Source organism: Dasypus novemcinctus, chromosome 15, assembly GCF_030445035.2.
Source record: "Dasypus novemcinctus isolate mDasNov1 chromosome 15, mDasNov1.1.hap2, whole genome shotgun sequence".
Lineage (NCBI taxonomy): Eukaryota > Metazoa > Chordata > Mammalia > Cingulata > Dasypodidae > Dasypus > Dasypus novemcinctus.
Window position 1 is genome coordinate 32119808 of NC_080687.1, and position 14974 is coordinate 32134781.

General features: G+C 35.2%; 1 protein-coding gene and 1 pseudogene across 4 annotated transcripts in view; one reads left to right on the forward strand and one right to left on the reverse strand.

Annotated features, from left to right (window-relative positions):
* TPP2 (tripeptidyl peptidase 2) overlaps nucleotides 1-14974 on the reverse strand; it is a 100678-nt gene that overhangs the window by 73074 nt on the left and 12630 nt on the right. For all 4 annotated transcript variants that reach the window (XR_011645810.1, XM_004458397.2, XM_004458396.2 and 1 more), the window contains exons 3-5: nucleotides 5910-6005; nucleotides 4791-4898; nucleotides 1983-2107 (exon numbers count right to left, since the gene is read on the reverse strand). Coding sequence is in view for 3 of the 4 variants with exons in the window: in XM_004458397.2 (XP_004458454.1) it covers nucleotides 1983-2107; nucleotides 4791-4898; nucleotides 5910-6005 (329 nt within the window). In the remaining variant the exon portion in view is untranslated. The remainder of the gene's footprint in view (nucleotides 1-1982; nucleotides 2108-4790; nucleotides 4899-5909; nucleotides 6006-14974) is intronic.
* Nucleotides 10764-12420, forward strand: LOC139436575 (matrin-3 pseudogene; annotated as a pseudogene).

Consider the following 14974-nt stretch of genomic DNA (forward strand, 5'->3'; position numbering starts at 1 on the left):
TCACTTAGAATGACTGTACTGGGTTTGACTAAGTGGCATGTACCAAAATTAACTTACCTACACATCTAGACAATTTTTTAGTATTATAAACACTGATCAAAACCTCCTGCAGGGAAACGGACTTTGGCCCAGTGGTTAGGGCGTCCGTCTACCACATGGGAGGTCCACGGTTCAAGCCCTGGGTCTCCTTGACCCGTGTGGAGCTGGCCCATGTGCGGTGCTGATGTGCGCAAGGAGTGCCGTGCCACACAGGGGTGTCCCCCGCGTAGGGGAGCCCCACGCACAAGGACTGCGCCCCTAAGGAGAGCCGCCCAGCGAGAAAGAGGGAGCAGCCTGCCGAGGAATGGCACCGCCCATACTTCCCGTGCCGCTGACAACAACAGAAGCGGACAAAGAAAAAAACAGACAACCGGGGTAGGGGAGGGGAAATAAATAAATAAAAAAAATAAATCTTAAAAAAAAAAAAAACAAAACCTCCTGCAAAAACTTTTGGAGAAAAATTTTTCAAAGCATATGCATATACATATATACACCAAAACAATATACCTGGATATATACAAAAATTGTATTAATGTTTAATTTCATTTGAAGTCTTTTTATATGTAATAATATATTTTTACATGTAATATTTATTTGTAATTTCTTCATCTTTATACATTGATTTATATTTACATTTTATAAATGGAATCATAAAACAACATATCTGGTTTCTTTCACTTAGCATGCTTTTTTTTTGTGATATTAACATTTTGTAGTATTAACATATATTTGCTCAGCTTCAAAGAAAAATGGTCTTATATATGCAATTTTACCCATATTCATATTTCATATGTGGTTTCACTAAGCTGTAAGGTTCCATGTTTATTTGTGTATTTTATTAACACCTTCAGTCCCAAATGGAGCTGGGGTTTTTCACTGAATTAAAAATTTTATATACCCATTATCAGAGAGAGTTAGTAACCTATACATAGGGGAAAGCCTTGAAGAACAGTGCATTGCAATGGTAAACAATCTGAGAACAGTAAAGTAGTCATGTTTTGTTCTGAATCTGCTACATCTAACGAAACAATTCTTTCCATTTGAGAAGAGACTCAAACTACAAAAGGATTCTTACTTTTAAGCTTCAAGGAGGGGTTACTGGTTTATTGCAGAATATCCTAAAACACACACTTGCATAAACATTTGTATTAAGAACATATTCTTTTGTTCATGCTGATAGTAATTAAAGAAAACACATTAACCAATTCCAAGGAACACTGCTGCAGTATACAATTTACTAAGAAAGAATCTGAAAAGGTATGTGATAAATAAGTCCCTATTAATCACCAATATTGTGAGTAGTAGCAGTAATAGCAGTAACAGAAGCAGCAGCAGTAATAGCTTACATTTATTGAGTGCTTAATATTTTCAGAAATATCGAATTTAATTCTCACAAAACCCTGTAAGTAGATACTACTATTTTCCCAACTAACAGATGAGAAAACAGGCTTAGAGAAGTTTAAATAATATGATCAAGGTCATATAACAAAGACTGAGCTCTTAGCCATTGTCTTATACTCCCTAGCTTCAACTTAGGTATCTTCTCTCTAGTCATAAATTTTCACCCAACTTTCCTTCTTTGCCTTAAAATGGTTATACAGAAATTTTTGCAAACATTCACTTACAATTACTTTTCAAGTTGTCCAGCTTCAATTAGGAACATTTCTACATATACCAATATTCAACTTTTTAGTATGTGGTTAATGAAATAAATTTCTTTAAGACAGATAAGGGTCAGGTTTATTATATAATATACTAACACTAAGAGGTTCAAAAGACTTGCCTAAAGCTGCCCCAAAGCCAATTATGGTTCCTATATAGTTTGCTTATTGATACTATTGTCACATAACCCAAAACTGGGCAGCACTGAAGCATTTAATGTTCTTCAGAGTAAATAAAAATATTTTTCAATAATGAAGAAATATAAAACACATCAAGTTTACCTCCAGGTATCACCATCATGCCACACCAAGCAGTCATATACAGGGCCAGGATCACTATATTTTTTCTCAAAGGAATTCAGCAATTCCACTTGACTCTGAAGCTCCTCCTTGATAAGTTTACATGCCTAATCAATTAGACATGACATTAATATTGGTAAATTTCTGAAAAGTTCTATTAACATAACCAAAGATACAATGTGACCTAGTAGTTATTATCACTTTACCCTGGAAAAGTGTCTTTTTAAGTCGTGCAACTTGTAGTCCAATTTAATGAAGCAGATACCAAATAATATATTAAACATTAAGAAAATACTTCCTATCTCTCATTTGATCACTTACTCTATCTGCTTTGTGAAAGATGCCATGACATGCTGGAGATATCATCTGGCAAAGATGGTAATATATCTGTAATCTGTATTATAACTACTTTCCAAAAGTCACTCTAAAATAAAATTGCTATAATAGGTTAGCAACTTTTAGCTTTTTATATTAGGACTTTTTCCCATTTCAAATTTATAAAACCATGAGTCATTTTATCGCCTTCAGAATTTGCAGCACTAAGTTATATATGCACAAAAGGATTTAATGGGGTAATAAACTTTATTTTAAATCTGTAGTCGTGAATGTAAGTAACGAGTACTTTAAAATAGATCAATGTATTAAATAACAACTGACATGCAATATATTTCTCTAATGTAGATATACAAAACCTCTTCAAAAACACCCAAATGTATTTTTAAAAATAAAGCTGCTTCATGCTACTGTGATGGAGACTACTGAAAATATTGACTATCTGGCCTTTTATAGAAAAAGTTAGGCAATCCTTGATCTAGAGCGTTTAATATTTGTGAAACCAATTTGCTTTCTATAAATAGATTATTATTAGTACTCAACTAGAGTCAAGAAATATGATTTCAAATTCCAGTTCGGCCATTTTTTTTCAGCTGTGCAATCGTGTGCAAGTTACTCATCTTTATGATAATACTCAGAACTAATCCATCAAAAACAGTTAAAATAGGAATTATCTAGTGGTTATCAAACTTCACTGCAAATCACAATCACTTGAAAAGTCATTAAAAAAAATAAATTCCATGTCTCATCCATCCCCCTTATTAAATAAAAATACTAGGGGATGAAGTTCAGAAATCTGAATTATTTCTTAAAGTTCACCAGGTGATTTGTAAACAGCATATCAAGTCAGCATCTGGGAACCAAGTAGTATAAGCCTCTTTTATAAAAATAAGGAATGTATGGTCCAATATATTAACTGAAATACAAAGTATTTTTAATCCCCTTTAAAAAAAGATGTAAGAATATTTACACTTAATCTTGGAATATATTAGGTTGAAGCACATAAAATTATTGTTCTTGAACCATTTTTGATCTAAAAAGTGGCAATTTCATATACTTCAACCTAATAGCTTTTTGTTGTTGTTAACTACATGCATCTACATTAAAATGTTATTCTATGTATTAGGTTGCTCACATTCATCTAAACACTCTTAGTACATATGTGTAATAGTATATAAATATTTTTAATTTTTAAAAGACCCCAAAATCTTAAGTAATTCTTCACTTTTATTTATTTAACATCAACTATACATTTAGGGAAAAAGGCAATTATAGAGAAAATTTTGTATACCAAATGTAATAAAGACAGCAGTCTATGTGTACTATATTTAAGGTATCTAAAAAATTAGGTTGAAGAAGTACAAATAATGATGTAATAAAATTATACAGCTATTAAAAAATGGATGATATCCTCAGATAAAGAGAAGTTAACACAGGTCAGTGGCTCTCAATCCTATGAGCACATTAATTAAAGCTCCTGGGCAGCTCTAAACAATGTTTGCCATCCCGACAATGTTTTGATTTAATTGATCTTTCACACATAAGCACAGGCAGTTTTAAAAGCTCTTCATATGATTCTAATATGCAGCCAGGATTGAGAACCACTAAAAATAATTCCATTTTTGATTAAGGAAAGGTACATGTAGTGTATGCGTGAAAAGAAAATCAGGAAGGATAAAGACCAAATTATCATTACTGGGGACTTCCACTTGCTACTTTATACACTTGTAGCACATATCATTTTCATAATAAACAAAGACATTATCTTCATTTTATAAATTATTCAAAAAGCATTTAATGGTAAGAATGTAGAACAATGGGAACTCTCATATACTTCTTGTGGGAATATGAAGGTACAACTACTTTATGACCAAAAGACATGCACAAGAATGTTCATAATAGCCAAAAATTTACTATCTGCAGAGTAAGTAAACTGTAGGACACTGAAACAATGAAATATTATATAGCAATGAAAGTGAAAGAACTACTGAAACATCCAAAATGAATAAACAGCACAAATGTAATGTTTAGCAAAAAACGTTATCCATAAAATGATACATACTAAATGATTCCAATTAACAAAATTCAAAATAGGCAAAATCATTCTACTGTGTTAGAAGTCATGAAGGTAGTTGCCTTTGGGCAGGAAGAAGGGAGTAGTGATTAGAAAAGGCATGAGAAGGATTTCTGGGTGCTGCTTGTAGTGTTTGTACATAGCAGCTTTATAGGGCATGTTTACACACTTATGACTTAGGTATATTATGCCTTAAATGAAAAGATTTAAAAATTAATAAACACATGTATAAATTGGCTTCTGAGTAAATAATAAAGGAAAAAGTAGTAAAATTAACCACACACAAAAAAAAAGCTCATGAAAGAGCAGTATATTAATTCTCTAAGAACTTTATGGTAATATGATTCCATGATAGTGTTTAAATAAAAATGATTAGCACCAACTTGAGAAAGGCTATTATTATTGGCAACATCAAATTCTTCCTGTTTTCTACAGGCTTCTGCAAGGGCCACTCTATGAACAGGGTCCCAGATTTTTTCCTTTCGTTCTTTCTGCAAAGACAGAAAAATTACCTTTCAATTAGATTGGCAATATTCAGGTAAATCTAGACCGTCATAATTTATATGTGGATCTACTTGTTATTAAAGTTTGTGATACTGTACAACTCTCATAGAGGTTAAAATAAAATCACGTAGATTCAAGTCAATAAAGTGATGAACCAATTATTAAAAACTGATTATTTGATTATACCTATGTTTTGAGAAAACAAGTTTACCAAGGAATATTTAAATGTATTTTTATATATTATATTCCCCAATTTAAATTCTCCCTTTCTCCAAAGAATAATACTATGTCAAATAACTGACTGAATTCCCTGGCATTTAAAGTAAAAATAACACTATACTCTGGGACTTTACAGAATTGGAAAATGCCTTAAGCCAACTGTAGGCAGAGGACAGAAATAAAGCCTATGGTACATTCTGATGGACAGAGAGGCTTCCTCAATTTCCCCTCTCTCTAGATTACTTTTTTTTATAGCTTCTTTTACTTGTTCTTACTTCATCTCTAGGGTCTTTAACCCACAGTGTCTCCCCAAGGATGCCTGCTAAAAGCATCATTTCCATTAAACTAATCATCTCAACTGAACCAAGGGAAGGGCCACTTTAGCTTAACCATTTTTGCATGTCAGTTTGTATCTTAGTAACAGAGTTTTCTATTTAATATACTACATAAATATACTGTGGAGCAGATACAGCTCAAGTAGTTGAGTGCCTGCTTCCCCAGTACCTCCTAAAAACAAACAACTCTCATTTGAGGGCAGCTGTAGCTCAGTTGTTGAGTGCCTGCTTCCTATGTACGAGATCCTGGGTTGAATCCCAGATACCTCCTTTAAAAAAACACTAATACCCATGTGTATTTCAGCTGAAATTTTAAAATAAAAAAGTACCCAATAAATGCTAAGTCATAAGCATTATTTTTAATGTTTGTTTTTGGTTTTTGTCTATTTTGTTTGAAGAATGATTAGGAGATATACAAGTCATTGATACCAGGTGGTACATTACCTGTATCCTTTCCTTGAGAGCCTTTGGATAGAAGTCGTAGCCATTTTTTATGCCAATATGATATTTGCCTGTAGGATTTGTCCAGCTTGCAGGAATCTACAGAAAAAAGTAAATTGTTCACTCACTAAATGCTTCCCAATTCCCATGATAATATACTACTGGGGAAAAAAGGTTTATTGCTACTCTAATGTATTGTAGCCTGAATGAGCAGGCCCATGTATTACAGTAATATTTTTAGTATTCTGAATAGCCACTTATCCATATGACCACTTCTTTTTCTCATCCATAAATAAGATGGTTTTTACAAAGTGCTTTTAACAAATTGCTAAGATCAATGGCATTTCATCTCCCCCTTTGCCACTCTATTGCCCATCAACTAGGGAAGAGGAGAAGCAATTTACAGAACTTTTTGTATGCTTAGAGTTCCTGTTGAGGAAAAGAAGTTGACTCTTCTCTCTAACATATGACAGGATAGATACTAAATAAAAGTTACTTGCGTTTTTAAAAAAAAGCCCAAAAAATCACATTAATTGTATAAAACATCTTACACTGGCCTCTTCAACTGAAAGTATTTCAAAATAACACCTAGAGCTTTTAGTTAATAGAATGATATAAGAGTATGCCCAGTTTACCAAAGGTGGAAGAAGCAAAAGGAAATTAAATTGCCTGCCCAAACAACAGAAAGGTTGAAAATTATTCTATCATGGAGACCAAAAAATTCAGTGTCAAGAAAAGGGCTTCAAAGATAACTAAATCAGTCTGTGAATGCAAACTCTCATTCTAACTAGGTGGGACACACAAGATGATACTACCTCATTTATGAAAGAAGAAAACAGCCCCTACCTTATAAGATTCCTGGGAATAATAAAATGAGCATCAACCAACTTAAAATGTCAATGAAGAAAATGTACGCATATTCTTTGCAACCACAGGACCCATGATCAATCAAAAACAGCTTTTAAATGTATATAAATTATGAGGTTGAACTACCTCAGAGTTGGTTGACTCATCAATCCTCACTCATGCAATGTTTAATCAACACATCTCCATGTGGCTCACCAAATTATTTCCCATGTAGAAAACTTCTGGATGAAATTTTCTCATAACTAAATAAAGAAAAACAATCATTCACAGAATTTTGAAGAGTTACTGAATAGTGATTTTTTTAAAAGGTCTATGTCTCATTACTCATTTGTGAATCAACTGAAGTCTAGAATATTTGGAATTTCAAGTATGTTGGCATATAAATTAAGAGCTTTTCATTTAAAACTAATTTTCTTTAGAGAACAAGGATTCCTAACTTTAAATTTAAAAAATATATACGTGCAAGTGTCCTGCTACACAAGCTTTATAATCCTAGCAACAACTTCTTTGTATCAAGAGATTACAAAAAACTGGGAAATATTAGAGGATTAAATGGAATCATGAATTAAAATCATGGTGAAATAAGCAAGTGTGAAGACATATTTAATCAAAATTACTTTTATATGTCATACAACACAAATAATAAAATATACATAATTTATATTTAATTATAAGAGACAAAAATTTGCAGGGCCCAAGCAACTAGTTATTTGTCAAATTTCTATTATGTATTTTCCTTATAGGAAAGGACGACTAGTTACAAAAATTTACGCAAAAAAATTTAAGAAATGAAAGTTAGAATCATGGTTATGCTATCTAACTTCAACCAAACTAGAGTAAAACTTAATTTATATGAGCTAACTATGGGATATGGTACTTTACATACTTTATATATTTGAGTATTCTATATAAATGAAGCTATTTTTGTCTCTTTAAATTTTGAACACTTTAAATTTATAATCTTTAAAATGGTTTTAATTACTTGATTTTGATATGGCATACAGAATCTCCTTAATTACTTCTAATTTTATGTTTCCCTGTCTTAAAGAGAGGATGCTTAACACAATGGGACATGTTTCTTAATGAACCATGTCATCACAGATGTTACTATACCATGCAGTAAAATCCATATATACACACACACACAGATTTTTTTTTTGCATTAAAACTGCATTTCAGACTTGTCAGTCTCATGATACTGCCAGTGCACTATTACATCTAAATACTGTGCTAACTGGTCAAGTCATTGGATTTACCTTCTTTTTCTTAATATATAAGAGTAAATTCTGATGGTCCAATAAGGAGCCCTTGATACTGATGATGATGCTTAGGAGCCTGTATGCCTGAAATATGAACTAGGCCTAGTGCTGCAGGGTGCCTAAGAGTTACCTCCTGAGAGACTCCATGTTGCTCAAATGTGGCCAATCTCTAAGTCAAACTCAGTATGTAAATGCATTACCTTCCTCCCAATGTGGGACATGACTCCTGGGGATTAGCCTTCCTGGTGCCAAGGGATTACTACCAATCACTAACTGGAGAAGCAACTAGAAAGAGACCTCGAATAAAAGGGTGAACTCAGACCGGCAGAACTTGAATAAAAGGGGAAATAGCAAAGACAAATGAGTTTATATGGCTAAGAGTCTTCCAAAAAGAGTCAGGAGGTCATCATAGGGGTCGCGCTTACACACTCCTCAGCAGGACCCCAGAAAAAGCCAAAGTAGATACAACCCTAGGTACTGGTTCTCCTGAAGGCTATGGAGATCCACAGGGTATATAGTCATGGCAGATGGATTTGGAGTTCTGTGCCATGTCAGAGGGCCCTACTTTGGAATTTGTACTCCTGAGTGTGATGGAGCTGGACTCAGATGTGACTTTTCTACACATGCCTCTTCTGTCACTTTTACTGAACCTGTGGTTAGCGCTAGGGATGATCCATACTCAGGAGACTTGAATCTCTGGACTGCCCACCTGCCAGCTGGGCCCTGAGCCTCAGCAGAGTGGTGACTTCTATTCTTTGGTTCGTTGGTTTTACTCAGGTCAGCTAACAGGGAGGTGAAGATGGTCAACCACCACACCAGGGAATCAAGAAAACCTACAACTGCAAGCAGAGGAAGTGCATCCATCATCCATGTGGAATCTAAGCCCCCTCTTGATCTAGAGGTGGAGTGGACATCACCATCCTAGGGTCCACAGAATGGAGGAATAAAATATGGACTAGAGTGGACTTACTAATATTCTACTATATAACTATTGTGATGAGAAATAGAAGAAATTTTAGCATCAAGGTGGAGAAAGGGGCCACAGTATTTGCTGAGGGCAGGGAGAGGGTAGAAGAGATGTGATGTGGGGACATTTTTGGGATTTTGAGTAGTCCTAAATGATACTGCAGGGTCAGATACTGGACTTTATATATCCTGCCATAACCCACTGAATGTACTGGGGAGAGTGCAAAGTACAGGGTAAACTACTATCTGTGTAATACAGCAGTGCCCCAAAATGTGTTCATCGAGTGCTGTGAGTGTGCCACAATGATGAGGGAGGTTGTTGGTGTGGGAGGAGTGGAGTGGGGGTAGGGGTATATAGGAACCTCTTATATTTTTTAATGTAACATTTTCTTTTGTGATGTATATATCTTCAAAAAATACAATTTACAAAAATGATGTGGTGGGGGGTAGGGAGTGGGTTATATGGGAACCTCTTATGTTTTTTTTTTAAAATGTTTTTTAATGTAACATTCCTCGTGATCTATTAGCTTTAATTAAAAAAAAGGGGGGGAAAAGAATAAAATCTGATGACTTAAAAATGAAATAAGCATTGTATTCCCTTCTAAAATACCACTAAAATTACAATAAGGAAAAAATGAACCCAAAAGGACAAAGAAAATGGGAAATGAGACTATGAAAACTAAAAGTCACCACATGTTGAAGGTTGCAAAGTGAAAGAAGACAATGAAAATTAGCGTGGAAATGATGGTATTTAATACATGGCATTGGTACAATTGGGTCTTCATATGGAAAGTTCCTGTCTCAAATATAACAATTCCAGGTGAATTCTATCAATAGAAGAGACATGAAGAGGAAAACTGAAATGTTTTAGAAAATATTATAGAATATTTTCATAATCTTGGAGTCAAGAAGGACTTCTTCAGTTTTTCATGTGTGAGATTCAAGAGAGTCATATGTTGTTGCATGTAGCAATAATATGTTCAATTTCATTGCCATGTAATATTCCATGGTGTATATATACCATACATTCTACTACTGATGAGTTTTCCAGTTTGGTGCTATCACTAACAGTTCTTTAGAGAACATTTTTGTATATGTATCCTGTGTACATGTGTATAGATGTCTCCAGGATACGTACCTAGGAGGCAAGTTACTGAACCATGGATATCTACCTTTACTACATGTATTTAGTCAGGGTTCTCTAGGGAAACAGGATTGACAGGAGATATCTGTAAATAGTATGAGGTATTATAAAATTGTCTGACAGGACTGTGGTGATGCACAAGTCCTAATTCTGTACAGCAGGCTGCAAACCAGGAGCTCTGATGAAGGTCCTTGATAAGTTACTCGGGAGACACTGATAGTTTATGACCATGGATATCATTCTCAAGAACCTGGTTATTATGAAAGAATGGATTATGAAGATGACAGATTAAGAGATGTAAAGGTGTAGGGATGATTCTTTTTTGGTGAGACCTTGGATAAAAATAAATTTGAATTTGGGTATGAGAGAATGGGACATAGTCCTGCCCTCTTACAAGAGATGTCTCTCTGAGAAAAGCAGCTCTCCTCCAAGTAGTAATACTGAGGACTTCTAGGACTCCTACGGAAGAGTTACCCCCATCTATACTCTATACGTGATTTGCCAGTTTGTTCTAATAAGGAGTTGGGTTGTCTTATCAAGGGAAGAAGCCACAGTCATTGATGCCAGCTTCTTCTTGAAATCTTCCCAAAATGGAAACTTGACAATGATACAGGACAAGAAATGAGGGATCCATACATGTTGTGGCAATCTACAAACCCAGCACCGGGAATTCTGGGACTTCCACCTCCCTCATTTTATCTTGGGGGACAAGTTGTTGGACCAAGAGGAAATAAGGTTTTCATGCAAAAAGGCAGAGTTGAAACTAGCAAAGTTGTTCACATCATGGATTTTTAGTAAGGGAAAAACTTGAGGTACCAACTGTTACAGCTGGTGGAACCACTTGGAGTCATTTGAAATCATCTTATTCTAATTAATGGGGCATTCATTGAAATGGCAACCACAGAAGATGCTCAGGCTGCAGGTGATTATTATACAACCACACCAGCATTAGTATTTGGTAAGCCAGTGAGAGTTCATTTGTCCTAGAAGTATAAAAGAATAAAGAAACCTGAAGAGAAGCCAGATCAGAAGTTTGATCAAGCAAGAGCTTGGACATGTGAGACACCTCAGCATTTTAATTTACCCGATTCTGGCTATTCTAACAGTGCTGTCCTCAAACTTGCTAAGCCCTATTGGGAAAATAAAGAATTATATACTGATGAGGATAAAAAGTCAGGCCTTTATTGAGATGGAGACCAGAGAAGATGCAATGGCGATGGTTGACCATTGTTTGAAAAAAGTCCTCTGGTTTCAAGGGAGATGTGTGAAGGTTGCTCTTTCTGAGAAATATAGAAATTTGGTACTGAGGATTCCAACAGAGGCACTGACTTACTGAAAAAAAAAAAAGAAACAACACAAAAACATAAATTCCAAAAAAGATTGTATTCTTCAGATGGCAAAGAACACTGATGGCTCTCAGAAGACTGTAAATACAGGTGAAGGTAAAGAACAAGAAGAGAAGTCAGGTGAAGATACTGAGAAAAAGACAAACGATGACCAGACAGAATAAGAAACTAATATGCTTCTTGAATCTGAAAATGAGCTACTTGTAGATGAAGTAGCAGCAGCAGAACTGCTAGAAAGTGGCAGTTCAGTGTGAGATGAGCCAGACCTTGCAAATTTAGGTGATATGGCTTTTGATGAGAAGGAGCCTTCACACAAAGCTGTGAAAAAAGATGCAAATGCAAGTTCTTCAGCAGCTAAGTAAAAAGCTTAAAAAGCGTGTTTCCCAGGGAGTATGGAAGGTTTTGTCAATCTAGATGAGGAAGATTCGGAACTTCAGAAACAACATAAATTTGGGCATGGCATTTAAATCTGGTGATAAAAATAATGATGGTTTGGTTGAAATTAAGGTGGACAAAATCAAGGAACTTGATAAAGAAAATGAAGCAGCATTAGAAAATAGAAAAACAAGAATACAGAACGAGGTGCTGAATCTGCTAAGAATGCTGATGATCTCAACAAAGACACAAGTGAAAATGCAGATGACCAAAGTGATGAAAACAAGGAAGACTATACAATCCCAATGTTCCTGTTAATATAGACTATGTGATACCTAAAACAGGGTTTTATTGTTAGCTGTGTTCACTTTTATACAAATGAAGAAGGTGCAAAGAATATTCATTGCAGCAGCCTTCCTCATTATCAGAAACTGAAGAAATTTCTGAATAAATGGGGAGAATAAAGGCAAAAGAAGGAAGCTAAAGATATTCAGGAAACAATGATTTCAAAAGAAAATATGGTTCTTTGTTTTTTATGTTTAATGTTAACCTTTTAAAAATACAGTACTGGCGGCGGACTTGGCCCAGTGATTAGGGCGTCCATCTACCACATGGGAGGTCTGCGGGTCAAACCCTGGGCCTCCTTGACCTGTGTGGAGCTGGCCCATGTGCAGTGCTGATGCACGCAAGGAGTGCTGTGCCACGCAGGGGTGTCCCCCACGTAGGGGAGCCCCACGCGCAAGGAGTGCGCCCTGTAAGGAGAGCCACCCAGCGCAAAAGAAAGTGCAGCCTGCCCAGGAATGGTGCCGCACACATGGAGAGCTGACACAACAAGATGATGCAACAAAAAGAAACACAGATTCCCCTGCCGCTGACAACAACAGAAGCGCTGACAACAACAGAAGCGGACAAAGAAGACACAGCAAATAAACACAGAGAACAGACAACCAGTGTGGGGGGGAAGGGGAGAGAAATAAATAAACCTTAAAAAAAATAAAAATAAAAATAAAAATAATACAGTACTGGGAGCGGATGTGGCTCAAGGAGTTGAGTACCTGCCTCCCACATGCAAGTCCTGTTGCCTTCTAAAGACAACAAACAATGAGCAGACAACACGCAGACATCAAAAACAACAAGCAGGCATTGAGCAAAAAAATGAGCAAAACCAAGACAATGAGCAAACAAAGAGCAAAAAAAAACAAATGAGCTAGAAGCAGATGTGGCTCAAGTAGCTGAGTGCTCATCTCCCACATGGGAGGTCCTGGGTTCGGTTCCCAGTGCCTCAAGACAAAACAAACAGACAATGAGCAAAAAACAGTGAGCAGACAATGAGCTCAAACAACAAGCAAATGAGGGCAAACAATGAGCAAAAAAAAAAAAAAAAAATGACAATAAGCAAAAATAACAAGCAAACTGACAAGGGAATCATCTCAGAGGGGGAAAATACAGTACTGATAGCTAGAAAAAATACTGTACTCTTGTTTTGTGGAAAAAATAATAAGTGTCTGTTCATGTGTTTAAGTATTACAGTAAAAATACATATACGGTTAAGTTAATGAAGAAGTTTTATTTTACCAGAACGGCAACAGACAGAAATACTTTGTAGAGACTGACTCCGTAAGCTACTTAACGTAACTTGCACCACTAAGCAAAAGATGTAGAAACATTCAGAGAAATGGAATTTAATAGTTCCAGGCTTCAAAGGAATGTCAAGAACTTTGGATTCCATTCATTTAAGAACAAAACTAATTGTATTTTTATTACTTTCATTTGAAACATTCCGTATTTTAATCCGAGCATTGTAGACTTTTTATTAATGGAGTTTGAAGCTTTTGGTTGCATTTCATTTTTGGAGAAGTTCATTAATGTGAGATTGGCAATTAAAATGCAGGTGCAGTTTTCTTTTAATGTCATGCTGTTGTTTAGGTACTAAGAAATAGTAAGTAATTGGCTTTAGATTCTGTAATTTTCCCCCTAAGTTCCTACTAGATTCTGTATTCTAGTAGTCAATGTATTTCCAGTGAAATGTAAAATATATTCCTGTCCTCATTGACCAGTATTAATTCTTAAGGTCTTATTTATTGCTTTGTCACTTGAATCCTGTAGCTGTTATACATCTCTGGGATAAGCAACATTTGAGTTTTGAAATGTGTAAACCATCTCTTCATATTTTCAAGACATAATTTTACATTTCTGCATTTTAAAAAGTTTGGCCATAATTCTGATGCATGCTTCTCAGACATGTATCTGCACATTGTGACCTTTATGGAAAGAAATATGCATATATAATCTGTGTTCACTTGTAACATTCTGCTTGCATCTGTGGATTCAAATTACTGAAATGAATACCAGTAAAGAAATCTAGGCCATGCTCATGTTCACTGGTTATACATGTTTGGAATGTCAACAACAACAACAAAGAGTCTGCCTGCACACCTTTGGCCAACTGATCTTTAACAAAGGTGCTGAGTTTATGCTGTTGGGAAAGAAAACTGTAGTCTGTTCAACAAATGGCACTGGGAGAGCTGAATAGCCTTATCCAAAAAGTTGAAGGTTTACCCTCACACTACGTAAAAAAAAACCCAAAAAACTCCAAATGGATCAAAGACCTACCTACATAGAAGAACTAAAGCTATAATAGCAAAAAAAAAAATTTTTTTAATGAAAAAAATAAAACAAAAAGAACTAAACTTATAAAACTTCTGGAAGAAAGCATAGGGAAACATCTTCAAGACCTTGTGTTAGGCAGTGATTTGTTAGACTTCACACCAGCAATAAAAGAAAAAAAATAGATAAATGGGACCATACCAACATGAAAAACTTTTGTGCATCAAAGGATTTTTCAAGTAAGTAAAAAGGCAATCCACAGAGTGGGAGAAAATATTAGGAAACCACATATCTGATAAAGGTTTAAGATACAGAATATATGAAGAACGTTTGCAATTCAACAACAAAAGGACATACAATCCAATAAAAAAATGGGAAAAACACTTTAACAGACATTTCTCCAAAGATACACAAATGGCTGACAAGCACATGAAAAGATGCTCAGAGTCATTAGCCATCAGAGAAATGCAAATCAAAACTCAATGAGATACCATCTTACACCCA